Source organism: Euwallacea similis, chromosome 21 (genome assembly GCF_039881205.1).
Source record: "Euwallacea similis isolate ESF13 chromosome 21, ESF131.1, whole genome shotgun sequence".
NCBI classification, from domain to species: Eukaryota; Metazoa; Arthropoda; class Insecta; order Coleoptera; family Curculionidae; genus Euwallacea; species Euwallacea similis.
This window is the reverse complement of record NC_089629.1, coordinates 2,132,860-2,160,426: the sequence shown is the minus strand read 5'-3', so window position 1 is coordinate 2,160,426 and position 27,567 is coordinate 2,132,860. Positions and strand designations below refer to the sequence as shown.

Below are 27,567 nucleotides of genomic sequence, written 5' to 3'. Positions count from 1 at the left end.
GATTTTCTGTGATTGAAGGTGGTACCCGAATTTCCGTGATTTCCTCACTTTTCCAAAATCATACAGATCGGAAAAATGAAGAAATCAGGGAAACACACGAAAATACCAATCTATCATGGAATGGGGACCCTAGAGCCCCTTTCATCCCCGCCGCTCTGCCCGCCCAATGCATGCGACTCATCAACTAGAAGGCTGCTATGTGATTTTGCTGTACTACATGTAAATCAAATCTATTATTAATAACCATATTTATTGTTTACAATGGACTAAAAATAATATGAATCAAGGAACTATCTTTGACAGAAATTGAGATCGCATTCAGTTCGATGTGGCCGTTTAAACGAGGTGGTCAAGAGAAAAATGCCTCCGAACGTGACTTGCGATGATGAAGTGTATGTCGACATAGAATTTCAAAGAGGTAGCAAAAAGATATTGAAATAGTGCTTCTTTTATAGGATTTTGCTTTTAATTTCAGAAAAGGATGTTTCGAGAGACTGCGGATGTGATTTTGAAACAGCCATCAGTTATGCAGGTAAGAGGAGTTGGATGTGAGTGGAGAAGATTGGCGTTTATTCAGCGATAAGCTAGTGGATTGAGTGTGGTATTGCACGTTTCCCCTTCTTATCTATTTATTCGCTGGAAAATTTCCACGAAGACAAAATTACTGTTATACTCTCCTTATCTCCTATTAAAAAACTAAATTTTTCCCGCGAGCAACATGGTTCAACATATCTCCTGATATGCGTGTTCGGCCAAAATTAATTTAGGAGGTTGCCGCCGTTTATTTTCCTTTAAATCTCAAATTTTTCGAGCTGAAAACTCGGTTTTAAGCAATTTTTATTAGTAAAGTTTGGCACGTTAACATCTCCTTTACGAGTCCTAAATCAAGTCCACAACGTTCGCCTTCAAGCCAGATAGCAGGAGGCAGCCTCGGACAAACATGAAATAAACATGTTGTTCTCGAACAGCCGAATTTTTCAAAAGTTCCATAAAAACCATGGTTACTTATCGCAATTTTGTGTAGTTTATATGATACTTTAAATAAATTCCGGCCGTTGTACCCACAGGTCAGTCTGCGCTCAGTAGGTACTATTGTAGTACCTTTTAAAGTAATTTTTTGCGACCTAAGTATACGTATTTCTGCTCCCTAAATGGAAAATCGAATTTTCCTTTTTCATCGATGGAGAAAATGCCACTAAAACCAAATGCCTTACTCAATTCCGTGTTTCCTAAAGGTCGCCACTCACAGTCTAATCCGACGCAGCGCGGCAGACAAATGGGCCAATACTGTACAAAAGAGTATACATATAGAGCGTCCACACACGATCCAACCCCGCAGCCGGACCCCCTAGACTTGATCAGTTGTAGGACTCTGTTAAGGGGATCAGACTACACAAACGGACCAATTCGGCAAAATCGTACTGCTGCTTCAATTAAAGGTTTTAGGATTTAAGGAATTCCGCCACACACAGTCCTTCCAGACAGTATGATTTCGCTGGATACGACGTAATTGGATCGCGTGTGCGCACGACCAACGGAATTGAATCTAATTGGATCGCAGTCGAAAAGATTGGATCGTGCGACCGTTTGCGACAAAATTGGATAATCGGAGAAGTCTCCGTTAGCCGAAACGTTTAAGAACGGAACCTTCTGAGGCATTTGAAACTGCACTCCGGTTTTGGGAAAGCCTGTATGAGCTTCTGTAAGACTTTCGAATGTTCTGTAAGCGGTATTCTGTAAGCCGGGAGTCTGTAAGAATCTTCTGTAAGCTGTATTCTGTAAGCCGAAGGCCTGCAAGAGTGCCGGCTTACAGAGCACAGCTTACAGAATATTTTGAGAGATCCTGTAAGTAAAACCGCAACAGCTTCCTTTCTTCCTAAAAGTATTTCCAATAAGTATGTGATAAGCACGTAAACAAATTTAATAAATCATGAAAAACCTCATTCCATTTTAAAATTTTTAGAAATCACGATTTGTTGTTTACAAAGGGTTTGACTCATTGTATGCAGTAAAGCTGCTAAATACTCTAATTATTTTTATTTACTGATATTATTTTTGTAATATAATTATGTAATCTCGTCTCTAACATGCACGTTTCTGGCAAGTAACGAGCGCTTCCTCGTCACTATCACTGGTTTATTTTTTTAAGGCACTGGAAAATTCCAGAAGGTCCTTCTGGCAGTCAGCGGGGTTATCTACGCCACTTGTGCGATAAGTTCCACTACGCTGTCCTTTGTATTACCATCGGCAGAGTGTGACTTCAGCTTATCATCTGCTGATAAAGGAAAACTATCTGCTGTGCCGTTATTAGGTACGTTATGACATTGTACCGCTTTTCACCGTTTGTTCTGAACTGAAAGATAAAGATTGATGGTCTCTATCTAAAAATAAGTTGGAAGGAAGTTATCTCATGTTGTGGTAGTGAAAAGTATGCTTTTAATTCACATAATGCTCGTTTTTTTACTCCAAGGCTCTATTGCTAATTTAGTGGGTTTCCACATGGAAAGAATCGGGATCCGACGGGGTTTTAATTAAGCAAACTTCCCAAAAAAATCCCTGTTCCAGGTATGTTATTTGGATGCAGTATTTGGGGATCCATAGCAAACTCCAAAGGCAGAAGAACTGCGATTATTTTAGCCTTATCGATGGACTTTCTGGCGGCCTTCGTATCCTCCTTTGTGCAAAGTTACGTCCTCTTCGCGATATGCAGATTTCTAAATGGATTCGGGTATGTCCTCAGATTTCATAATTACCGTTTCTGTCGTCCTCAAAAGACGTTCTTGTTATAGGATCATTGGAGCTACAAGTCTGGTATTCTCATACCTGGGCGAGTTTCTCTCCGTGAAGGACAGAGACAAATATCTAGGGAAATTGGAAATCTTCTGGAACATTGGAGTCATCGTTCTTCCAGGTGAGCTACATTTTTGCCCCAGGGCTTCGCACACCTACTGAAACGATCGTATTCAGGTGTAGCCTGGTGTTTTTTGAACAAAAAAGCTGTGCAAATATTCGATGATGGAAGCGACTTCAGCCCCTGGCGCATCTTTGTTTTGGTCTGCAGCTTACCTAGTCTTCTAAGCGCCATTTCTATTTACTTCCTGCCTGAGACGCCTAAGTTCCTTATATCCAAAGGACAATTCAAGGCGGCGAAGACAGTCTTCCAGAAGATTTATTCTTGTAACACTGCAAGGCATGCTGAAAGTTTCCCGGTATACATTTCCCTTATGATCTCAAAATTCCCTTGATTATGCAGGGATTTCCATAGATTCGCATGTTGGAAGGCGAGGGCAACAACAACGGTATGATGAGCAGCAAAGCTTCCATGAGCGACCAAAACCAGTTTACAGAGAGCGTTTCGAAATTTTGTGGTTCAGTTAAGCATTTAGTGTATGAGCAGTATTTTAAGTACTTAACCATCACGTGCTTAGCCGACTTTGGGTTGATGGCCAGGTAGACATCGCCCCCCTCTTTAAGGATCATTAATTTACTAAATTTCACATTAATAGCTATTACACCTTGGTAATGTGGTTTCCGGAAATCTTCGACCGCTTCAGCCAATACCACCAGAGGTTTCCTGACGATCATTCGGCCATCAGTGTTTGCGTGGTGTCTCAAGCAAATTTCTCCTCGAATATCGTTGACCAATCAGCTATGAACACCTGTGATCCATCTATCGCCAACAACGTGTTCTTCGATACCCTGATTATCGGACTCAGCTGCATCCCTACATCTGTGTCGCTGAGCTACTTTATGTACAAAGTGGGAAAAAAGTCGGTTTTAGGTAAATCATAAATACTTGAAAATCATAGTTACTTATGTCACGGTAAAATGATGTGCTAGTGCTCGTGCGAGCGAATCCATAAACGGACGAGTCGATTAAATATCATAGTTGTTCGCGTCCAAAGGGCTGAAAGGAGATTACGCCCGGGGCCGAAGATTGAGGCCTTTATTCCTCAAAGACCTTTATTCGGTCAAAGGCGTAATCCTTCTTAGAGTCATTGTGAGTTCCATAAGAAACACATATGCAGTACCGGCCTTGTGAGGGAGCGAGGTTGGGCGACGGCCCAGGAAGGGCGGCGAACTTTCCTGGCCGGCAGTTTTCTTGGGGGTAGGGGGGCGGTGATTAAAAATTCCGCCTAGGGCGTCAAACTTGCTAAAGTCGGCCCTGCACATATGTTGCTTACTTTATCCTACTAGGAGTTTAACGTGCTTTATTCTACTAGAACTCTAATGACTCAGCTGATGGACTGAAGACGACTATGAAGGGCTCTTTATAAATAAATCGCACGTGAAGAAAGCTAATCTAAAAATTTCTCACAGTTTTCAGCCTGATATTGTCGGGGATTTCCACTCTTTCCCTGAACTGGGTGTCTTCAGTGGGCCAAACCCTGGCCTTGTCCTGCATATTTGAAGCTTTGACCAGTATTTTAGAAGCAATCCTCTTCTGCGTGGTTGTTGACTTATTTCCCACAAGCTTAAGGTAGTTTTTAACATGTTTTTCAGAGAGAATTTGATTAACAACTGGTTTTCCCATACTAGAGCAATAGCTTTGACAACTACCGCAACGTGCGGAAGGATGGGGGCTATTTTTGGAAACCTAATTTTTGGGGCCCTTTTGGACTTAAATTGTGTGGTACCCATCTACCTATTCGGGATAATGCTGATTGTGAGCGGACTTCTGTGCGTGGCACTACCGAGAAATGAAAATTACATTACACTTAAATAGGTATTTAATTAGAGTCTTATGGATATAGTAGGAAGTAAGGGGGCAAGAATCTGTGACACTACCGTTGACTTCTTATTAACTTTTACTGTTTACATATATTTTATATTATATTATTTATTTTAAAATAACAAATTAGATGCCTGCAACCTACAGGGTGAATTTTTAAAGCGTCCCAAGGGAACCGCCTGCCTGTTCAAAATAAAATTTTTGGAAGGAAAAGGTTGTGGGGGTTTCCAATCCAAAAATCTCATTTTAAATAGCGATTAAACGGTAATCGAGATATCCCCTTGCGGCACCTAAAAATTCACCCACATACTAGATCAGCGGGTATAGGTGCGTCTCTACTATTCTATAACCCGATTCATACTACACCCAACATCAATTTTGATTTAAGACGTTGCATGTGATATTAATATTTAATTAGAATTGTATAGGATTAGCAAAATTATTTAGATTAAGGTTGTACCATCTGTGTTATTACCTTTTACTTAATAGAGAACTGAAGTTCCTTGTATATTGATGAACAGGTACTTACGTGACGTAAGAATAAATTTTATTATATTTTACATAAAACTTTTTGATTTTACATACCTTCCGAGAAGAATCGCTCGATTCTTTTGCCGCTTTCGATTGTTGCATTTTTTCTCGTCGAGCGAACTACCAAATACCAAAGGTGCTGAATGGTAGTGGAAGAAATGGCGATCGACGTTCTGGGAAAAAAGCCAAAAGCTCCTAAGTTGCACGTAAGTTTCCTTGAGTATTTAATTGAAGAAAAACAATAGTTGTAATACAAAAATAACAATCCACCTCTTAACCAATCGGTTGGTACCGTTTCGCCAAAAATCGCCTGGTCCGGCGTCGAAGAGTTTCTTGAGCCAGTCTTATTGGGCTTAATAGAGAGCGAAAAGGCGGTGATCGGTTACGTGATGATACCGAAAATGGTGCGTTTTTGACTGACTCGTTGATGATTAGCATTTTTGAATTATTTTGCAGAGTACTGTGGCCCCTCGAAAAATCTCAATGCTGATGCGTTACACCCTGTATACGCTTTGCCAAGCCGCAAACAAATTATTGTAAAATAAAACATAAAACTCTACGAACGTATTCGCCAACCCAATACCTTTTCAAGCGCAGGACGCGAAATATCTTGACAAAAAGGCGGCAAAAAATAATAAATTAGAGCAATAAGAAGTGTGGATCGTTCCCACCAAAGGACCTCAAGAAGTTCCTGCTAGCAATGGAAGGTGGGTGCACCCTGTATTGGGATAACATTCTTTCAATCCGGAACGACCTATACTGAGCCATCCCAGCGAAATGTGCTAAAAAAATTTAATTAGGAAACCTTCATGCCTTCTAATATCATAACGAAATGACACGTACAACGTAAGTAACGATAACAGAGAGATTTTAAACAAACCCTAAATCATTGTTCAATATTTACACAAATTGGATGTCTTTCTATATAATAGCGTAACTTAGTGCGACTTGAATATTACATATTACATGTAGCATCACTATCAAAGCAAGTTGGCACTTCTAAGCCTATGTGCCGGAACTCAAATTTGCCACTATGGACATAGACATAGATTTCATAGATAGCAGGAAAACTAGCAGTGTGACCGACACTAGATTGTCTTCTAGAAAAGGTAAGTGGAAGCAAAATTACATAACAGATCAGGAACTGCGTGTCACTACGAGGAATTCGTGTAGTGTCCAAGCAAGAACCTGCGTCTTTCGAAGAAGCAATCGTCGCAACGCAATTTGGAAAATACAACATAATGCTAGCATTTCTGGCAATGTTATCCAGCTTTTGCACAGTCTTCGACACCTCAACCATGTCATACACCTTCGTGGCTGCTCACTGTGATTTAGAGTTAACTTTAAACGACAAAGGACTACTGAATGCTGTGACGTACGCAGGTTTGATTCCCTAGAAGCCCTCCTCGTCTCAAATTCAGGAAAATTGCTGTGAACTTTGCAGGAATGATCTCCAGTGCCATGATCTGGGGCTTCCTGTTCGATGTCCTAGGAAGGCGCAAGCTGCTGATCATAGGCTTTCTATTAGATGCAATATTCGTATTTATGAGCGTCCTCACTCAAGGTTTACCTCTATTGTTGGTTTCGAAGTACCTCCAAGGTCTAATGTATGTGATTTTTAACGCAAGATTAATAGTCATATAAGAGGTGCTATGGTTTAGCATCAATGGCCCCTTCGCTGCAGTTAGCGCCTATATCTCGGAGTTTCACTGCGCTAAATACAGACCGATTTATCAAATGATAATAGGCACCAGCAATAGCTTTAGTTCCATTGTCCTCCCCGCCTTGGCCTGGATGATCATGCCCCAAAATCTGGACTTCCAGCTCATGAATATGAGTGAGAAAATTTGTCACATTCTGAGTTGAGAGTTTGTAACCGTTGAAAATCCAATTTCAGGCTTCCATTCGTGGAACATATTCCTGCTAATCTCAGGACTTCCGGCGTTCTTGAGCGGAATTTGCTTTATATTTTTCCCGGAAAGTCCTAAATTTCTAATGACCTGCGGGGAAAACGAGAAAGCCTTGAAAGTGTTCCAGAAAGTTTACAGCATTAACACTGGACAGCCACCTGAAACTTATCCCGTAAGTACGTGCTACCTCCTACACGGTTATGTTATAAAAATGAGAATTGTTTAACAGATAAAGTATCTCGCGGACGAAACTAAAAGTGTTAATAATAGAAATGGGTTTGAAGGAACAATTGGAAGACAAAGAAAAAAACAGGCACTTAAAGAAGGATTTTCGCAGCTGAAACCGATTTTCCTGAAGCCTCATGGGATGAAGCTGTTGTTGACCTGCTTCATATTTCTTTTTCTTACGATGGGGTAAGTGTTCAAGTAACTCATAATCAGGTTGATGATTTATGGTTATGAGAATTGGGTTAATTTAAGACTCACCAAAAGAACCAACATTTTAAGGGTGTTCAATGCGATATGCTTATTATCGTCATCTCTGAGCAAGGCGTAGGTTTTTAGTTTTTGAGACATCAAACTTTTCAGCTATTTTCAGGATTTTCTGGCATTATCAGAAATAGATGAAGCAACAAACATTTTTAGACTTTTGAGGTAACAATACACAAAACGGCTATTTTCATTTTCTTTTCATGGAATACGGAGAAGCTCCAACCAAAGGGGTGTTCAGGCATAATTGGAACGTCCTGTATACAAGGTCCATTAAACATGAGGCAAAAATTCGGGGGATTATTCCCTGGAATATTCAAAGAATCTTTTGCCCTCTGATAATTTTTGATAAATCTCTTTGTGCCGAAGGTACTGGACGAGAACAATTTTCGACAATAACAACATTTTATTGTTAAATATTACATGCAAAACTTCCTAATCTACAAAAACTATTGAAAATAACTACCTCGAGTGAAATAGTTATTGTGAGGTCCATCTCGGCCAATCCATTTCTTGAGAAAATTGCTTCATCGGTAAAAAGAATCGCCATCGAGGTGCACCTTACTTATGGCCTGCTCGATCCCCAGACTTAAACCCCCTGGATTATTTCCTATGGAGACATTTAAAGTCATTAGTTTATAATACTCTAGTGGAAAACGTGGAAGATTTGAAAAATAAAATCATTGCTGAGTATTACTCAATAAGAAATGACCCTGATGTTTTTGAAAGGATTCGGCAATCAATGAGGAAAAGATTAGATTCTTGCAACTTAGCTGCAAATAGTCATTTTCAACAGTTCTTGTAGATTAAGAAGCTTTACTTGTAATGTTTAGCAATGAAATGTTGTTATTGTCGAAAATTTTTATTACCTTGCATCTTTCGAACAAAGAGATTTTTCAAAAATCATGAAAAAGCAAACTGTTTTTAGAACAGTCCAAGAAATAAGGCCTTGGATTTTTGCCGTATGTTTAATGGACACCTGGTATAGATGAAATCAGACAAATTGTCACTTCTAGACTACAACTTGGGACACTGTGAGAATCTGAAAGTTATATTTGTTGTGTAAAAAATTGTAAAACTTATATCAGGATAATTTGATTGCTTTCGCGTTAAAGGAACTTTTTGGGTATTTTTATTTGTCTGAGTCGAGAGAAAAAACCTAAACAAGTTTTTTAATAGCCTTGTTGACATGTTACCTACTACCAAAAACAAACAAAAAATTCTAAAAACATCTGTTTTTCTCCTATAAATAGACATCCTAAAGAGTTTCAAATATTCGCCTTGAATTTAAACTTTACAAATATGCGAAAATGTACAGACTAAACTTTGATTAGAAAAGTAGAATTGCCGGCAGGAAATTGAGGAAATTGCTTAAAGTTCATTTTATCGACCAAACCACTCGATTTCAGACTGAAACTCTGGTCTTTGGGGTCCTGCTAAACTGACTTCTGATTCCATAAACGCATGTGGGAGTATTGAAACTATTGGCCAAGTCAAAAAATGATATCGACCAATTTGATTCAACAATAATTTCATTCCCACTCCCACATACACCTACAAAACCAGGGCTTCATATGTAAAGGAACTGCAATCAAGCTAAAGCATCAGTCAAGGTATCGTTGTTATTTACGGAGGTGTTCGAGATAGTTAAGATAAGCTTGAGCTTCATTTTAAAAATCTCTTCTGCCAGTTGGTTGATGACTGACCGCTATCGCTCCTTGACTGGACATTGAAGGACCGGTCCTAAAGTAGAAGGACAAAATGTAGAAAAAATTATTCCCGCACCATCTCTCGATGATGCAACTTTCTAAGCAATCAAAATTGTACAAGACGTTGCCATAAAAAATATTTTTCAGTAGAAAATCTGTGAAAGCTAAATCCTTAAGCTGTTTTTATGGAAGGAGCAACGCTTGAAATAGAGAGAACGAAGAAAAGCTCTGTCGTTCTTTACGCCCTTGAAATTCAACACGTCAATATCTCGGCAACCTGTAGAGCACCCTTTGATCCCCACTGACTCTAAAATATCACTCTTTTTCCCAATACTCCAGAGATAATATAAAGTAATTTTTTTATGAAAGCGTGAACATGTTGCGTTTATGGCTGCCGCAAATATTTCAAATGATGACTGATTACCAAGTTGACCATGATGGTGCATCTGCAGCTTTATGTACAATGCTGGACACCTCGCTCTCTGCGCCAGAAAATCAGACTGCAGAAGAATGTTTTGTTGTAAGTAGTTAGGTATGAGCTTTTCTCAGAAGTTATGTGTCTTCGATTATTGAAGATGATGGTTTGAAGAAAATTCTGATACGATCCACGCTGCTTCTAATGCATTTAAAAGTCCTAACATGTTTCTCTGTTAGAATATAGACAATTCTGGAATCTACATCAACTCAATAATAGTGGGAGCTACTGCCATGTGCGGCAACATCGTTGCTGCCACGCTCATCCGCTTCATCGGCAAGAATAAGATCTTATGTAAGCCCACCTCAACCAAACCGAGTAAATTTAATTTTCATTCAGATTCACCGATTAGTCGTAGCCCTGGTATTTTCTACTATTTTTGTCATATCCATGTATTTTGCCACTACACCTGAAGTGGCCATAGCCAGTTCTTCAATATTCATCGCAGGAGGATCTGTATCCAACAACGTCATGATTTCTGTAGCCGTGGATTTATTTCCCACAACTTTAAGGTTTGGCGCAGAAAAACCCGAGTACATATTAAAAAAGTTTTAATATTTTTAGAACAATGGCAATATCGATGGGCATGATGGTCGGCCGATCAGGGGCCATGATCGGGAACTTTATCTTTCCATATTTACTGGAAAGCGGTTGCGAGGCCCCCTTTTTCGTTGTTGGTAGTTATATGTGTGGTGAGTACCGCACAAGTTCATGTCCATTGCGTATTGATAAAATTAATCCGATTTCAGTCGCAGCTCTACTTACGTTGATGATACCCAACACTGACATGAAGCCCTTGGCGTAGTTCCACTAGGAGAATTCGCGTCTAACTTCACTGCGTGGCTACATGTCGCTACGTTTTACTTTTCATAGAATAAAGCTCTCAACAAGCTGTACAAAATTAAGAAATTTTGTAATATACTCGCACTAAGTAGGGTTTACTTTAGTCTGAAATTCCTAAAGATATGCGGAAATATGGAAAGCTGTAAGACTATGGGTCAAGTTCGAGGTGTTTTTATAGAGAACTCAGCTGTCCACACTTCTTGTGAAGTCATTTTCTCAGGTCCCTTCTGAAGTTACCTTTTGAGGTCACCTCCTGAGGTCCCTTCTGAAGTTGCCTTCTGAGGTTCCTTCTGAAATTATCTTGTGACGTTTCTTCTGAAGTCACCTCCGGAGGAGCCTTCTGAAGTCCCTTCTGTAGTCACCTCCTGAGGTCCCTCCTGAAGTTACTTTCTGGGGTCCCTTCTGAAGTCACCTCTTGAGGTTCCTTCTGAAGTCATCAATAATGTTTAAATTGGCTTTTAAAAATACCATATTTCTGGAATAATTTGAATGGTTTCTGCGAATTATCCACGAAGATTTGCTTGTTACTGCTCAAATGGAGAAAAACCGATTAAAGTTTCGTGAAATTTTCATAACGATTATTTTCTATCAGTAATCAGACACCAATGGCCCTGCCTTCGCTAAAAAGGACTAAAATAGGATTAAAACTTATGAATTTGCGCGAAATCCTGTGGGCATAGCGGATCCATCAGGCATATCCACTAGATTTAAATTTGGCGTTGATTGCCAAGAAAAATCTCCATTACATCTGCCCTCTTAAAGCTTTAAACATATAAATAAAAGACCTCATTTTCGCTGAGAAGTGAAACTATTTTCACATTTTTTAACGGCCTGGAAATATCAAATCCAGATGAGCAGGCAAAGCGAGTCCAATGCCAACACTTATTGATCTAAATTTAACGACAGTACAACTAGCAATTATATCTTAATGTTAATTGGTCAGCTAGATAAATAAACGTCAGGGTCTTCATTATTTAACTCCATAACGTTTCCCAAACTCACGCAATTTTTCATGGTCTCCAGAAGTGCAGATTCACGGTTTAATTTAGCCAGTTTCGTCAGAAGTCTGGATTTCTCTAACCTATTGGCACAGTGTTGTGCAATGTTGGTGAAATGCAAATTTTTATCTATACATTTCGTTCTAATCCACATGGTGTAGTACTTCCTAGTGTACAGTTGGTGGTTTAATGAAATCTTGAGTTGTGTCCAAGGGATTCAAAAGAATCTTACGACATGGCTGCCGGCGAACCGACCAGGCAAGAAATAGGTAAGTTGCAAGTGGTTTTATCTCCTGTTGGTGATAGTGTGCTGTAAGTAGGCCCTCAAGATTTTTACTGCTAAAGGAAAATTGAGGTAAAAATCCCCAGATGGAGGAGTATCTTACTTTCCCATAGGCAGAGACAGGAACTTATTACTATCACCAGTGGTGATGTCCAGGTCCATTAATTACGTCTTCTCATTACTGACCAGCGATATTAGGGGATCGGAGCGCCCTCGCTTTCGAACGATTCACCACTTTAAAAAACTCTTTCGTATCTCCAAAAATTAATTGAAAAAAAAAGATTTTTTTAAGCTTCGATGTCCTGTAATTCGGAATTGAAGCGGTTCTTCTCATGTGTTCATAGGAACTGTTCCCCTTATTATCCCCCAAAGATTGCTCCCTTGAAATTTCGAACCGAATATCTTAAGCAGTTTTACAAAAATCGATAACGTTTAATTTTTGTTTTTTTTTATATTTTTCGGCAAGTGCCAAGGGAAATAATGCTGCCTTTTGTGACCGAAGGCTTTCCTTAGTCTCGGAACCACCCCGTTTCGCTCAGTAAGTATGCAAGAATTTTCGAGGTATTTCGGAAAACCTGGAAGCGTGGCAACAATGCGGAACGACATGTTACTTGCATGTACAAAATCTCGCAAAATTCTGATAAATTACATAACGCATTCGAGTTTGTGAGACACTGCGACAGCTCCACGCATCTGCTGCACCGAAAATTTGGACTTTCAAACGATGTACGAAACAATTAGCTTCCTGCTAGCTAACTCCTGCCGAAGTCTAAATTGGACAATAACGCTAAAACTGCTGTTAATAGAAAAAGCTAACAGCAATCACGTTGGCATACGCTACGCTAATATATAACCTACATAAATATGAAATTGGTTTAAACTGTGTTATTGACATTCAAACATCAGTGCAAGTTATCGGAATCATTGGCGATAAATTTCACTTGCGGTTGAACAGAAATCGAATGAATACACACATTTCACGTCACAATGTTTGTCCGCAATTACTGCTTATAAGCTATTCACGTAACTTAAGTAATGACAGAGTGATTTTCATGTGGTCAAGTGATGGAACTTAAGAGTAACGAAGAGGAGGCACTATTCAAAGGTAGTATGTCTCAGTTCAGTACAGTATCAACCGAGAAAAAATACTGTGAAATGATGATTGTGAGGGCATAAAGGCCAAGTGGTTCACAGCCTTTTCCTCTGGAAATAAATATTTTATGCGCATATTCTACACGTACATTACGTAAATTATTATGCAGAGTGTTTCATAATAGAATGGCAAATATTCGAGGGTTGAATCTGTGGGCGATTTTAAGAAAAAAGTTCACAAGAACATGGTCCATTTTCGCTTCCTGCCTGAGACACATGGCGGTAAACTTTTTTTTTAGTTTTTTCTTGACAAGTCCGTTACGGCATCGAATATTTCAATGAAAATTGGGGGGGGGGGGCGTAAAATAGATGTAGAGACGCCTCTTTCAAAGAAAAAATGGCGTTTTTAATTTTATAACGTTCGCCGTTTTCAGGAAAGAACATGAAAGCTCTTTGGCGTCCCCCTTGATGGGACTCTGAACATTTGAAACGAAAAATTCCTTTCTTTTTAAATAAAAATAATTCTCTGAATGTTCCGTATTTCTGTGAGAAAAAAGGTATGTTAAGTATTTATCATAACGCTCATCGTTTTTATGAAAAAAAAAACATTATTTTCAAACTAACATTAAAACTGCGAGATTAAATTAACTACGTTACGTTACTATTAAAAGAACAATTAAATGAGGTGCTAAAAGTGCCCTCCATGTGCAAAAATGCATGCCCCGGCCCATTTTCGCATATTATCATGCACTCTTTCAAAAACCCCCGGAGTATTTTTTATTGCGTTAAACGAAAGAATTATACGATTTCTCAGTTGCAAGTTAAAAAACGGTTAACTTTATAAAAAATCTTCAAGACACTTTTTCACATAAATAAAGAGCATTCAGAATATTTTTAAGCAGTGATGTGGCGTATTTTTCGTTTAAAATATTCAAGGTCGCATCAATGGGGACGCCACTGGTAAAATTAAAAACGTTGCTTTCCCCTTGAAAGATGTGTTTTAACACCTGTTTTTCGCTCCCCAATTTCCATAAAAATATTCAATCCCCAAACGGACGTATTAGGAAAAAATATTAAAAAAACATTTTTTTATCAACCTGCATTTCAGTCGGAAGGGGTCAGTCAAGAGGGGAAAACGGACTCATGTTCATATGGACTTTTTTTCTAAAAATCATGCACAGACCCTCTCCCCTCCCCCGTATATACTATTATGAAACACTCTGTATAAAATAATTTTGTAAATTTAGCACCTGAAGAACCTGCAGACTTCGAAAAGGCCATTGTGGCAGCTAAATGGGGAAAGTTTCACGTGTTGGTTTACGTGATATCCATCACTTCAGGATGGTCATCAATGTTCGAAACTACCACTATGTCCTACGTATTCCCAGCAGCAGAATGTGATTTGCATCTAAACTTAGAAGATAAGGGATTGCTTAATGCTGTTACTTACACAGGTGAATAATGCTCAGGAGATAAAAATTTGTTAATTTCATTGTTATGCAGGTATGATCTCTACCGGATTTGTTTGGGGGTACTTAAGTGACACCTTCGGCAGGAGAAAACTCTTAATAATAGGATATTGTCTTGATGCCTTCTTTGTGCTGTTATCTTCCGCTTCGCAAAGCTTCACCATGCTCATGGTTTCTAAGTTTTTTGGCGGATTTATGTGAGTCCCTGATTTGAAAAGAGGAATTATAAAATGTGGAAATGTTCTAGAATTAATGGCCCGTTTTCTGCAATTACGACCTATATCTCAGAGCTACATTGCAGCAAACAGAGAGGCAAAGCCCAATTCGTTTTAGGTATTATCTATAGTGCGGCCAATTTTGTGTTGCCTTTCCTGGCCATTTATGTTTTGCCTTTAAATTTCAATAAAGAATTAGGGTATGGTTTTGGTAAGCTTCCTCACAACTAACATCGACTAATCTTTGATAATTTCCCAATAATTTTCCAGTAATTCATTCCTGGAATTTATATCTTTTCATCTGCGCCTTCATACCATTAATTAGCGCAGTGGCCTTCCTATTCGTTCCGGAAAGTCCGAAGTTCTTAATGACAACTGGAAATAACGAAAAGGCCCTTCGGGTTTTCCAAAAAATATATTCTATGAATACCGGCAAACCGGCTGATACTTATCCAGTAAGTCCATTGTCTCATGTCGATTGAGGTGTAAATTACTTCTGTCTCTTCCAGATTAAAGTGCTCATTAACGAAATAGAACTTAATCATGGAAAAGATAATGGAAAGATTACTACTAATCGAACGAAAGGGGAGGCGTTTTTGGAAGGCTGGAACCAAGTTAAACCCCTGTTTCACTCCCCTCATCTTAAGAACATCATACTAATTTGTATAATTCAGTGTTTTACTATGAACAGGTGAGTTCAAGATTTATTTGGTTCTTTGAGGTTCGAAACGAGTTTTAGTTAGACGCCTATAGCGAGGCTTCTGAAGAGACTTCATATACTGAGAGTGGTCATGCTGAGGTCACCGCCGTTTTTGTTACAAATTTTTATCGGTGTTTCTCATGTGGAAAATCGTCAAAACGATTTTTCCCACAGAAGCGATGAACTTCACATCTTAAATTCATACTGATATGTGATTCTTTGAATCAAAGATACGCTAAGCTTAATTCGAAATTTTTTTTAGGATTCACAGTTGTCTTCAATTTCTGTTTTGGCACGTAAAATCTGGGGGCAAACAATTTGGCCCTCAGATTTTACGTGCCCCCAGGTTATTTTTCGCATGTCCCAAAAATGGCGACACCAATAAATCACTATACAGCCACACTTACCTTACTGAGTCACTCTAGAAATTTAATTCTAATAGTGACTTCAAGGAGCTGAACTTCTCACTTCTGTTAAAAACCAAAAGCAAGCGATGTACTAATAGAGATTTAGATTATTTAGATTTATTAATAATTTTCATTGAAAAAATTAATTTCTAATTACTCGAATTAAAAGGTCTATAGAACGCTTCGTCCAGGTGGTAGCCTCAGCTTCGCTTCATCTCTGGGATAACCGCAAAAAACCCACTTAAGCCCTTACTAGCATAATCTTCTATTATAACTGTTTTAGTTTAAATACTCTTCGTTTGTGGCTGCCACAACTGTTCCAAGCCATAAACGATTACGAACAAAACCATAATGGTAGTGCCGCCCTTTGTGATGCATTGGCTGTTTTCAAGCCTAATAAAACTGTTACAGTTGAGTCCAAACAATGTTCCGTGGTGAGTTTTATTTAATAGTAGTTATAGGTATACTCAGTCTATTAATAAATAAAAGATTGTAAGGTTTAACTATCAGCATGTGATGAAAACGGACTTCTTGACCATATACGTAACCTGTGCTTGAACAGTTATATAGAAACAGAGGATTTTAAGTAAATTATCTAAACATGAATAAATGTAGTATTTAACCCCTTGATGGTTGCTCGGGTCTAAAAAGGCTTAAATTTGTCAAAAATCGGGTTGTTGGATTTCTTTTTGGATATCTTCAAAAATCCCGCATTATGAGAGAGAGGACTACTTAAGTTAATTGGCTATTCGCAAAAATTCCTATTCGTTTCGAACTGTCCTAACTACATCAAAATTTGAAAACTAAGTCGCCTACTTACTACAAAATTATCCAAAACATCTGGTGAGTTCAGACCGGGTTATCTTCAAAGCGCAATGATCCTAGCAACGAGGTGAATACTTAGTCCATTCTTGATCCAGTTTTGTTCAAAATAATTACTCAGAAGATCACATTTGTTATTAATGTAGTTTGTTTAGAGGTAATTTTTTTAGAACACCAACAACTATTCTGTCTACAACAATTCCATGATCGTCTCCGCCGTCACCATTATTGCATATCTTGTAGCTGGGAGTATCATCAATAGGACGGGAAAAAGAAATTTGTACAGTAAGTAATTGTGTTTTCCCGTATTGCAATCTATGCTGCACTGAAAATATGACTACGACTGGAAAAAAACGGGCAAAACATCCAGAAATTGCTGAGTGTGTGTATTTTTTTTAGTGGCTCTGAGCACGTGCTGTGGACTAAGTGCTCTAGTATTGTACTTCTCAAGAAATACCATTATGACTCTCACTTTGGCATCATTATTCATAGCTACGGGTAGTGTGATGATCAACACCTTGTTGGCCATAATAGTCGACATGTTCCCTACTACTCTAAGGTAAGCAAATTTTTGAAAATATTTCGGGTCCGAAACTGTGATTTTGAGGCACCTCAAATTCTACAAATCGCAGCAAAATACAGACAAAATTGCACAAATTGCAGTATTTTACTAAACTTGAACAATGGGCCGTCAAATGCAGGAGGCCGCCGCATATATTCACGTCACGTCGTCATTTTCGATATATTTTATTTTCTCAGGACTATGACAGTTTCATTAGCTATGATGAGCGGTAGATCGGGGGCTGTGATAGGCAATGCTCTATATCCGATTTTACTGAAAACAGGATGTGCTGCGCCATTTGTGTACAATGGGATTTTAAGTTTAAGTAAAGTTGCCCAAATTTCTCAATTATGTAGCGGAAAAAGTGATTTTTTTTTTCATTTTTTAGGTTGTGCTCTCCTAGGTATTCTTTTACCGAAACTGGAATCAACCTCGTTAACGTAGTACTACTTAAGTAATAGATTTGTAATAAGCTTTAAAAGAATATACTTAAATTCCACCATTTCGTCAAGAAATGCTAAATTCTTAATCTTCTGTGCAAGTAGTGAAATCACATGTTCACACTACGTTTATATCACGAAAATCGGTAAATTTTAAACGTGATTTCTAATTCCAATACACACACCAAGTAATAATGCGTTTCTTTAAAAATATGAATCCCAGGCACCTTTATGCGTCCCACGCTTGGAACAAACAGTAACAGCAAAATTAATATAGAGGGTAAATATTCTTTTTCGACAAATTTACTTATGGATCGGTTACTGATAACATATTACACAAGTTGAAATCAAATTTACAGAATTCTCTTAATTCAACAAGATGTCACAATAAATATTCAGCAACAATGATCTAAGATAATAAATACTTTAGAATCAACGATTTTTTTCTTCAAATTGAACATAAATAGCAACAAAATAAGGCAGATAATTCAACGAAGTCAAGGTATGGAATAAAAGGATTAAAAAAGTCCCGGCTTTTAGAGAGGTCCACTGTTCAGTACAGGCTTTATGGGGGAACGAGGTTGGGCGACGACCAGGGGCGGCAGACCAGGAACGGCGGCGGACTTGCCTGATCGGCGGTTTTTCTTAGGTGTAGGGATTAAAAATTTCGCCCAGAGCACAAGACTTGCTTAAGCCGGCTCTACGCCTCTTCCATCAATACCCTTTCTCTAACTAAAAAATGTTTAAGTTATGTCGAATTTTAATTTATCTTTTAGAACTATCAAAGTTGCCATAGAAAAAATTGAGGAAGAGAGGACAGAAAAGAATATAAAGGAATTAAAAATTACAAAAGTAAACTGCAGTCACGACAAAACGTGCATATGGATCAAGCTTTACAAGGCCAATTTACAAGAATTTACTTCACTCTTTCAATATAATCCCGTCTTGTTTGTGGACATTTAGTAATAATATTTCACTCCTTCCATTGTCCCTTCCTACAATCTCAGCAATTCAATTCGTCCGTCACCAAAATAATGACCTCTAATGTCATCTCAGACACGATAATTTCAAAAACTTAACAAAATCACTTATAAGTCAAAGACTTACTAATATTTATAACCGACAGTACTAATCTTGTAACAAAGGTGGTAAAACAAATTTACACAAGAATATTTCTGTCATGTTTGCCAGTATAAGCGGCAATAAATTCGCCACTGGATTGCAGCCCTGGTATATGACGTTGCTTTCTCAGCTTATGAGTGGTGAGGATGGCAGTCAACGTGCAAATCGATAAAAGTAAGTCGTCGTTTACATCGTCAGTAGAGTGACCTTACTATCAGCGCTGCCTATACTTACATATTGTGCTTGCATAGCATCCGTGTTTAAGTGTAGTGGCAAAATTTATTAAAAAACTTCTTTTGGCTCTCACTAACCCTCAACTCACGTTTCAGCATGCAAAAGTCCAGCGGAGTTTGAACCTGCCATAGCCGCCACTAAATATGGGACCTTCAACGTCGTGATTTTGCTGGTATGCCTCCCCACTTCCTGGACTATTCAGTTTGAATCCACGTTGCCCTCCTACATAATTCCAGCTGCAGCATGCGATCTTGGACTCACCCCTACTCAAAAGGGTCTTCTTAACTCCATGTCGTTCTTTGGTAAATTTGTGGTTTTGCTACAGAATCAGCCAATTGAGCTTGAATGTTTTTAGGAATGTTGTCAACAGGATTCATTAGCGGATTCCTGCTAGATACCTTAGGAAGAAAGAAGATTTTGTACGTTGGATTTTTCTTACAAACTGTTTTTACTCTTGGCAGTTGCTTCTCCAACAATGTCGCCATGTTGTCGATATTTAAGTTCTTAGGAGGAACCATGCAAGTCTATAGAAGCGTTTTTAGATAAAACATTAATCATGATTATTCACAGGACGGGGGGTTTATATGTAGCACTAACCGCATATGTACTGGAGTTCCACTCCTCGGAATACAGGGGCAAAATACAAATGATATATGGAATGACATTCTCCATCGCAAACTGCATTATGCCTTTAATAGCCTCAGTTATTTTGCCCTTAAACCTTGACTATCCACTGGGATTTATGAGTAAGAATCTACTATAAAGATTAATATATTCACCCTACATGCTACATTCATAGATTTCCGGGCATGGAACCTACTGATTCTCATAAGCACCGCGAATCCACTGATATCATTCATCGTATTCTACTTTCTTCCTGAAACTCCCAAATTCCTAATGTCCATTGGTAAAAACGAAGAAGCTTTGGATGTGCTGAGATACATTTATAAACTGAATACCCGGGATCTAAAGGAAAATTATCCTGTAAGTACCTGATCTTCAACAAACTCCTTTTAATTGTTTATTTTGTTTAGATAACGTCGCTTATAGAAGAACTCAACTTGGAAGAGGCTGCAGCAAATAAAAAGTCATGGAAAGACTACTTCTACATGGGGTGGCAGCAAGTCGCACCCCTATTTAATCAACAGTACCGATTCAAAGTATTGCTTGTCTGTTTGGTGCATGGTCTGTTTTTAATAGGGTAATTATTATAACTTAATTTATTTACTCAATTGTTGGACTACAGGACAATAACACGGGTACTGTTATTTCTAGAATAAACAGTCTTCGCTTATATCTTCCTCAAATATTCCAGGCCTCTCACGAGTACAAGGTGGCCCATAACGGTGAGGCCACAAATCTTTGCAATATTCTGGAAGTCATTAAGAATTCTTCGGAATTAAACGATGAAGATACTTGTTCTGTAGTAAGGGCTTCTTCGCAAATTTCACGATACTCGAAATAAGTATCGAAGGTAGAAATAATTTGCCCACTTTCAGAATTTGGAAAACAGCTTCGATGTCTACTTGAACTCAACGTTAGTTTCACTGGTTATAACCGTAGGATATGTTATGGCTGGGACTTTAATTAATTTGTTCGGATGCAAACGATTATTAGGTACTAACCCACATAAAACATTCTAATATATTCGTAGAAAATTGTGCGTTTTCCTATTTAAGTAATTCTGAGTGGATCCACATGCCTCACCGGAATTGGCCTAATTTGGTCACCCAACACCGCCATCACGCTAACTCTAAGTTCGCTTTATTTAACAGCTTCAACAGTGGCCTTCGATATTTTTATGATTATGTTAGTTGTGATATTTCCAACCACCCTAAGGTGCATTAGAGTTAAGAAAACACGTAACAACAAATCAACTTGAATATTTTTAGGGCCATGGCTATATCATTTTCGTTATTCAGTGGGAGATTTCTTACCATTTTAGGAAATATGTTAATGCCAATTTTGGTGAATGAGGGATGTGTACCACCATTTTTGTTTTTCACATGTGTAGCCGCAGGTAAAATTCTCAACTCATATATTTAGGACAAGTGATATGAAAAACTTACTACTTACCTTTGCAGTGACACTAATTTGCACCCTACTTATTAAAACTACTGGGAAAGAAGACATGAAGTGACGTCACAATACTCGGATCTCTACATTCTTTTTTTTTCTTTGAATGTATAAAAATGAGACTGAATTTGAGTAATATATATATTACCAACAAAGACATGTCCTTGTGTATAATTCAGTAGTCCCTTTATAATCCATAAATTACCTCACGTGGATTTATTCTTGATTATTTATTTTTTTAATGAATATGTACAATGCACTTAAAATAAATCTAGACTATAACAAAAAATCAACGTACTTACTTCTCAATGAACAAAGCATCATAACAAAAGGTACTCATAATGAAAATACATAAAAAAGAATACAAAAATAGTTAGATCCCCGAATGCTTCAATATAAACATATGTTTAAAAGAATATAGAAGAGACTTGTTTAATTTTACCTATAGTAATTGTAGGATTAAACTGGTTACTTTATAGGTCTGTGTTAGTAGTCTTTAAAACTTTAATTTGCAGCACTTTGTCTATATTGTATAAAGTCATCAGAGCTTCTTCGGGTGGCTGCTTTGTCCTAAAATATAGTTACATTTATTGAAGGATTTCGTTCTTTTCAACAACGTAAACATTATTTCCGCAATGTTTGTCAACCATCGTGTATAATGCAAAACAAAAAACATATCTTAATCTCAAAAAATTTACTTACTACATACAAACACACTATTCAACAAAAACAAAGTAAATAAAAACGTTTTTCACTAAACATGCTTCTACTGGTATTGACACCTTCTCCCAAAGCTTCATAATTCTCATTAATTCACCGCAAACATACCTACTTAAAAATGTTGCTTATTGAAGCTACTACAACGCAGGTTCATCTAAACTCTTATTAGCTAACCTGTTGAAAAACACCTTCCCATATTCAAATGATGATATCATAATTGCACATGCTGGAGCTACTTTGATCAGTCGAGGAGTTAATCCTGCATACAAACCGCGCACTCCATAACGAGAATAAATATCTCGGAATATCTCCGGAGTAGTTCTGGACTTTCGAGCTATAGGTTTACCTAAATAAAAATATCCATCAAATAAATAATTTCACTCCAAATTAACTAAACTTTTACCTTCCTCATTAAAGAGTTCAGTACCAAACTCAATTTGTTGATGAGTTTTAATTACATCAAAAGGAACTGTGACCATAGCTGCTATCTATAAAGAAAACTACTATGAAAGACAACCAATTTTCTGAAAAGAACTGACTTACACTGCCAGAAATGGCACCACCAATGAAACTTTGCCAAAAAGAAGGATGATCAGATTTCATAAACGACTTAATAGATTCATAGCTCATCCAATATAAACCCGAAAAGGGGACGTCTCTTAAAAGTGTCGGAAATATTCCTCTCCAGAGCCCTTTAACGCCGTTTGTTCTAACCAAATTCTTTAGTGCATCTCCTAACTCTGAAACAATCACCAATCTATCAGTAAAGTTAACATTTTTGGTAATTGGGTCCATACCAAGATAACTTAATTTTTGAGACTGCATTTTGGTCCTAATTAATTCTAAGGGGCTAACTAATGAAACCGAGACCACCCTAGCGCTTGCTCCCGATACCAAAGGAATCCAAAACGGTTGTTGCGGAATTTCGCTAGGTAATCGATTACTATTATACTTAGCTTTCAGTTTTATTCTCAACTGCTCATAAGTCACAAAGTAACATATAGTCGCTGGGATTGATAATACTAGGGTTGGACTCAATCCACTCCATAAAGAGGTAATGCCTTCATATCTACTGATTTGAATAAATGCATCCTATAAAACCAATCAAATAAATATAACTGTGGAAAAGAAACATTTAAGGATTACGAACTAATGTGCCACTGAAGTGGATGGGCCTTTTGTACCATGAATTTTTGAAGTCTGTTGGTTGGCAACTACAAATGTGGTCCATAAGACCATTGCAATATAAGAAACAAGTGTTTGTGGCCTTTTGCTGAGCTTGCATTCGTATTTTTACTACATCCAAAGGAGTCACTAGAAAGAAAGTAGATGTATAAGAAAAATTAATTTAAGTGCTATTACGTGTTAATAAATTCTTTGTCAATAAATGAACAAAGACAAAAACTAATATATAAGTGTATGAATGATGAAATTAACATAACAGATCAGAAAAAAGGATAGCTACAACGAAGGGCTCTCTTTTACCCAAATGAATAAATATACTACAGGAATCCTAGACCTACATGCACATTAGCAAAACTTTTGCTCTAAAATGAATCATGGAAAGCTACTCATAAATATGTCAACTTCACAGACCTTTAAATTCCAAATTCAGGAACTGAGACGAGAGAGGATTAATTTCTTGATTAATTTTGATGTTTGGAAATATGTTACATGTGCCTACCAAATGTGGAAATCAAGTTCATGTGAGGTAATATAAAATAACTGAACATTTAAGCTTGTTAGATACTTGACGAGCTTAAAGGTAAATACTTGGATATTTATGTGGGTACTATCTCAAACTAAATAAAAAATGATGTGGAAAACAATATCATTTATGTGATTATGCTCATAGCACACTGTTTGAATAAACTTTCAACTTACTGATAAGTGAAGTTAACAAAGCTCCAGTACAAGAGGCAGCTGCTTGTTGAGCTGGAGTGATTCTGTATTTTGGATCGTCATAGTCTACGGTTCCTACTCCCTTAGAAGAACTCATTATTCATTAATTCGTTTCTTTTAATACGATATGTAATGATTACTACTTTTATCTGATTTCAATAAATGATTTCAATTTTAAATATTTTTGTGAAGTTAATTTTCCTCGATAAGCTTCAGGATTCCGATTTGAGGTTAAGGACAGCAAAACATGTTTGGAATTACACATTATGGAATAAATTGTTCTTCTAGAACATTGTAGGGCTTTGCGGCCTCGTAGTTCGACCAAGATAGAGCTGATGTCGACCGTCTTGAATAGATCCCTAGTCTGGCTTTTGATTTATTTACGCTGCTAATGCTTTAAAATTTGAATCATAATTAAGGTGTTATCACCATTTCGTCAAGAAAAGGTACGTGAGCATAAATAAATAAAAATTGATTTAAAATCATAATTAAAATTTAATGCAGTGTTGCCACAATTATTTAAGACTCGTCCTGGGGCGTTGTCATACCTTGGCTTGACAGTTTCTTGGAACTTGAAAATTTAATTTTTTTTGTCATTTGTTGATTTTGTTGAATTTTGTATTAAAATTATTTTATTATTATTTATTGCGGGTAATAGAATTTCGCAGTAAAATAAGTGTATTAACATAAAAAGTAAGAACTATTTATTTAAAAATAAATCTTGTTATGCTTTGTGTTTAAATATAATTGCAGTAGGGGCTGGGAAAACTGGAGAGAAAACTGATACATGCATTTTTCTAGTTGATAAGCTACCTTTGTTGATATTGCGGCAGATAGCTACTTGGATATCCACCAGTTTTATTATTCTCTAATAGGCTTGTCAATTAGTATAATTATTAACTCTGAGCTCACATTAAGTGAAACCTTTTAAAGTCTAGAGTTTCTACACATTTTTTATACCAAATTTTGTACATTCTTCATCTTTTATAATGTGTAATCTAGCAACTATCATGGTTATTGGTTTAAAGTAATAATGGCAATGCGCCATGAACTAGAAACTAATTTTCTTGACTAATTGATTCAACCTTTGTCTATGTAATGCATTTAACTTTGCATTTAGATTTAAACAACAGAGGCATCTTGTTTATACCTACCTCACAAGGCTCAACAATGATGTTTATTCAAGAAGAAGCTCCACCACTTATTAACAAGGATACTGAAAATAATGTGGCCACAGCCAAGATGGTAGCTAGGGAAAAACCTGAAGTAAGTTAGTTATCCAGCCCCCATCTCTTCCTAACTGAAGTTAATGGTTTTTTTTTTAATCAAAATGATTCCTTTTTAGGAAATATTATTCAATAATATTGAAATATCAGTATCAGAATCAGAAAAACGCAATAACGGAACTTTGAATTTGAGAGAATACTATACAGTGTATTTGATTGAAACTAGGTAACTCTCCACAACTAGAAACCATAATACTATATTAAAATTTTTAATTTGTGGTATTTCACATCTTAACTCAAGATTTTTTAAAAGAATATGATTTTCTAGATTGATAAATCCTGCATTTGAAAAAAATATAGAGAAACATTCAACAGTGTGGAGAAGATATACTGAATTTGAACAATTGCATAGCTACTTAGAAATCACCTATCCTTACATAGTTCTGCCACCCCTACCAGAGAAACGGGTGATGTTTGGCTGGCAGAAAATATCAAACGACACTTTCGATCCCAACTTCATAGACCGTCGTCGAGCGGGGCTAGAAAATTTCCTACTTAGAGTTGCTTCACACTCTGTTTTAGGTTGGGACAAGCATTACCTCGAATTCCTGCAAGATGAGGAGGGATGGCGTGAGTCTTATAAAGCTAATGGTAGAATCTAAAATTGCATATTAGAAAAAAAAATGGGGATCATTTTTTTATTTCCAGGATACTTTCAGCTTGTGGAAAACAAGTTGAGGTCCCTCAGCGCAGCTATAAGGTTAACGAAATCTTATCCACAATTTGATGTAATGAAAGATCACAGTGATGAGCTACAGGTAATTCTTAGTAACCTCCTGAAGGGAAGATGTAGAGTGGCTGAAAAAAAATTTGCTGTGCATAAGCTGCATTCCAACTATGGTCGAGTGTTCAGTGAATGGAGCGCCAGTGAAAAAGAAATGGGCGACTCCCTGCAGAAAATAGGCCACTACTTAGATTCTCTAGCATCGTGTATCGATGCAAGTCTGGAAGACGAAGAATTGCTGGCCGATCAATTGAAAGAGTATTTATTCTTCGCTCAATCGCTGCAGACAATTTGCAAGAATCGCGAGCTCTTGCAGCTGAAGCTGGAAGATGCTGAGGAGAATGTTGCCAATAAAAATGTAGAACGAACCAAAGCTCAACAAGGCAAGTCCGGCTTGATGTCCAGACTATTTGGAGCCGTCGATACGGACGAAGTTAGAGAAATGAAAGTTAACGAAATAGATCAGCAGATTCAAGAAGGAGTTCTTGCTGTTAATACGTGCAGAGAAGGCTTAGAGTAAGTTAAAACGGAATTATTTGTAGAAAAATTGGTACATTGTCGCTTTTCAAACATTCTCGTCCTTTTAAACGTTATTGCGACTTTTGATAATTTTTTCTTCTACTTATTTGCAGAACTTTTACCATTAAAGCTTTGGCTGATATTGAGAGATTTCAGAAACAGAGAACTGCGGATTTGAGGGAAACCGTAACCAGTTATGCTTTTTTACAACTAAAAACGGCTAAAAAGGTCAGTATATAGCGAAGTGCTAACGGAGGATCCCAAGGAACAAATCAATACACCAGCTTTTTCCCTGTTTCTCCCAGTTTTAAATTGATAATGCAGAAGTAAAATTCTTCATATTTCTTCGAATCACATACCCTGTTTTTATCTATTCTATAATTTAAAAAGTACGGTTTTTCAATGTACAGTTTCTGAATTTAAAACCTTTTCCATCTTAATGGACAGAGTTGGAATATATATAGACATGTGAATCTTTGTTTTAGGGTCTACAAACGTGGACGCAAATTCGAGACTGTCTTCAAAATATATGATAGTAAATTGCATATTTAGATAAGTTATATTTACAAATTTACCCTTGATATTTACATTCCTTGTACTATTGTATTGTAGCACGGTTACATTTCATAGTAACTCAAAAATCTTATATTATTCTAAACAAACTACTATTTGAGAAATTAAAATTTATTTTAAAACCCGACATTTGCTTCGTAACTGGCATTCTTGTATAGTAAAATTTATTGAAAATAATGTGATACTCTAACCTTTGAAACATATTTTTGCTTTAAATCCAGTTTTCTGATATTGACATTCCTTTCTAATAATCCCTTAGCAGTTTCCATATCTTATTTTATACGAATACAATCATCCTAATACGGTTAGTGTAAATTAAGTACCTATATTTAAATGTATCAAGTTTAGTTTAATTAGAACATAAGAATGTTGATGGAGGAGTTGCAGATTTCAAGTCACGTGTTATTAATGTAGGAGTAATTTCAGTGTCAGGCTCACATGAAAAGAATTTAGGTGATGTTATTTAATTCCTTAACCATTTAATTGGTGTGTTAAGTTTGGATTTTTTGAAATATATTTTTGGTTCGCTTTCATATTTTTAAACCCTTAAAATAATCATAGCGATCCCTACAATTCCTCGGAATAATTCGCCAATAAACCAATACGTTTTATAAGCTAACTGAGTTAAAGGTTTCCAAGCTAATTAATAATTTAAAGATATCGATACTATTCCTACCATTTCTCGCAAACCGTCCCACTTGGACATCAGTTGCCAAAGTTGAAACTGTCCACAA

At 37.1% G+C, this 27,567-nt stretch overlaps 6 protein-coding genes across 9 annotated transcripts in view; 5 read left to right on the top strand and 1 right to left on the bottom strand.

The window, feature by feature from the left end:
* Nucleotides 1-102: 102 nt before the first annotated feature.
* On the top strand, nt 103-5,299 carry LOC136415967 (synaptic vesicle glycoprotein 2C-like). Its single transcript, XM_066400903.1, has 11 exons — nt 103-219; nt 304-418; nt 476-532; nt 2,150-2,311; nt 2,566-2,728; nt 2,790-2,911; nt 2,968-3,209; nt 3,266-3,450; nt 3,507-3,781; nt 4,321-4,480; nt 4,540-5,299. Exons 1-11 carry the CDS (start codon nt 121-123, stop codon nt 4,724-4,726), a joined length of 1,767 nt encoding a protein of 588 aa, XP_066257000.1. The 5' UTR covers nt 103-120; the 3' UTR covers nt 4,727-5,299.
* An 809-nt stretch (nt 5,300-6,108) lies between these two features.
* On the top strand, nt 6,109-10,765 carry LOC136415936 (synaptic vesicle glycoprotein 2B-like). 2 transcript variants are annotated; one of them, XM_066400852.1, is made up of 11 exons: nt 6,109-6,372; nt 6,437-6,646; nt 6,708-6,870; nt 6,925-7,100; nt 7,161-7,345; nt 7,403-7,587; nt 9,741-9,891; nt 10,026-10,140; nt 10,199-10,358; nt 10,411-10,538; nt 10,596-10,765. In XM_066400852.1, the coding sequence occupies exons 1-11, from the start codon at nt 6,297-6,299 to the stop codon at nt 10,649-10,651; spliced, it is 1,605 nt and encodes a 534-aa protein (XP_066256949.1). In that variant the 5' UTR covers nt 6,109-6,296; the 3' UTR covers nt 10,652-10,765. The 2 variants fall into 2 exon arrangements, 1 of the variants encoding a protein (XP_066256949.1); XR_010752666.1 differs by lacking the exon at nt 10,596-10,765 and having other exon boundaries at nt 10,186-10,358.
* A 1,142-nt stretch (nt 10,766-11,907) lies between these two features.
* LOC136415970 (synaptic vesicle glycoprotein 2C-like) lies at nt 11,908-17,872 on the top strand. Of its 2 annotated transcripts, none has more exons than XM_066400907.1 (11): nt 11,908-11,956; nt 14,310-14,516; nt 14,566-14,728; nt 14,779-14,957; nt 15,017-15,201; nt 15,256-15,437; nt 16,137-16,287; nt 16,846-16,960; nt 17,075-17,234; nt 17,435-17,562; nt 17,626-17,872. In XM_066400907.1, the coding sequence occupies exons 1-11, from the start codon at nt 11,923-11,925 to the stop codon at nt 17,679-17,681; spliced, it is 1,560 nt and encodes a 519-aa protein (XP_066257004.1). In that variant the 5' UTR covers nt 11,908-11,922; the 3' UTR covers nt 17,682-17,872. The 2 variants fall into 2 exon arrangements, with proteins under 2 accessions (XP_066257004.1, XP_066257003.1); XM_066400906.1 differs by lacking the exon at nt 11,908-11,956 and adding an exon at nt 12,855-13,075.
* Nucleotides 17,873-18,637: 765 nt separating this feature from the next.
* LOC136415759 (tachykinin-like peptides receptor 99D) overlaps nt 18,638-27,567 on the top strand; it is a 152,729-nt gene continuing 143,799 nt past the window's right edge. The window contains exons 1-9 of the mRNA XM_066400541.1: nt 18,638-18,973; nt 19,129-19,335; nt 19,389-19,551; nt 19,604-19,779; nt 19,833-20,017; nt 20,068-20,234; nt 20,309-20,459; nt 20,533-20,650; nt 20,713-20,872. Coding sequence (XP_066256638.1) covers nt 18,946-18,973; nt 19,129-19,335; nt 19,389-19,551; nt 19,604-19,779; nt 19,833-20,017; nt 20,068-20,234; nt 20,309-20,459; nt 20,533-20,650; nt 20,713-20,872 — 1,355 coding nt within the window. The 5' untranslated portion in view covers nt 18,638-18,945. The remainder of the gene's footprint in view (nt 18,974-19,128; nt 19,336-19,388; nt 19,552-19,603; nt 19,780-19,832; nt 20,018-20,067; nt 20,235-20,308; nt 20,460-20,532; nt 20,651-20,712; nt 20,873-27,567) is intronic.
* LOC136415765 (solute carrier family 25 protein Shawn-like) lies at nt 21,479-23,922 on the bottom strand. 2 transcript variants are annotated; one of them, XM_066400555.1, is made up of 7 exons: nt 23,714-23,922; nt 22,980-23,143; nt 22,627-22,921; nt 22,373-22,569; nt 22,233-22,317; nt 21,938-22,175; nt 21,479-21,679 (listed from the first exon to the last, which is right to left on the bottom strand). In XM_066400555.1, the coding sequence occupies exons 1-6, from the start codon at nt 23,826-23,828 to the stop codon at nt 21,967-21,969; spliced, it is 1,065 nt and encodes a 354-aa protein (XP_066256652.1). In that variant the 5' UTR covers nt 23,829-23,922; the 3' UTR covers nt 21,479-21,679; nt 21,938-21,966. The 2 variants fall into 2 exon arrangements, with proteins under 2 accessions (XP_066256652.1, XP_066256651.1); XM_066400554.1 differs by having other exon boundaries at nt 22,004-22,175; nt 23,714-23,921.
* On the top strand, nt 24,815-27,364 carry LOC136415762 (sorting nexin-4-like). Its single transcript, XM_066400547.1, has 6 exons — nt 24,815-24,997; nt 25,077-25,183; nt 25,286-25,608; nt 25,666-26,257; nt 26,374-26,488; nt 26,746-27,364. Exons 1-6 carry the CDS (start codon nt 24,830-24,832, stop codon nt 26,791-26,793), a joined length of 1,353 nt encoding a protein of 450 aa, XP_066256644.1. The 5' UTR covers nt 24,815-24,829; the 3' UTR covers nt 26,794-27,364.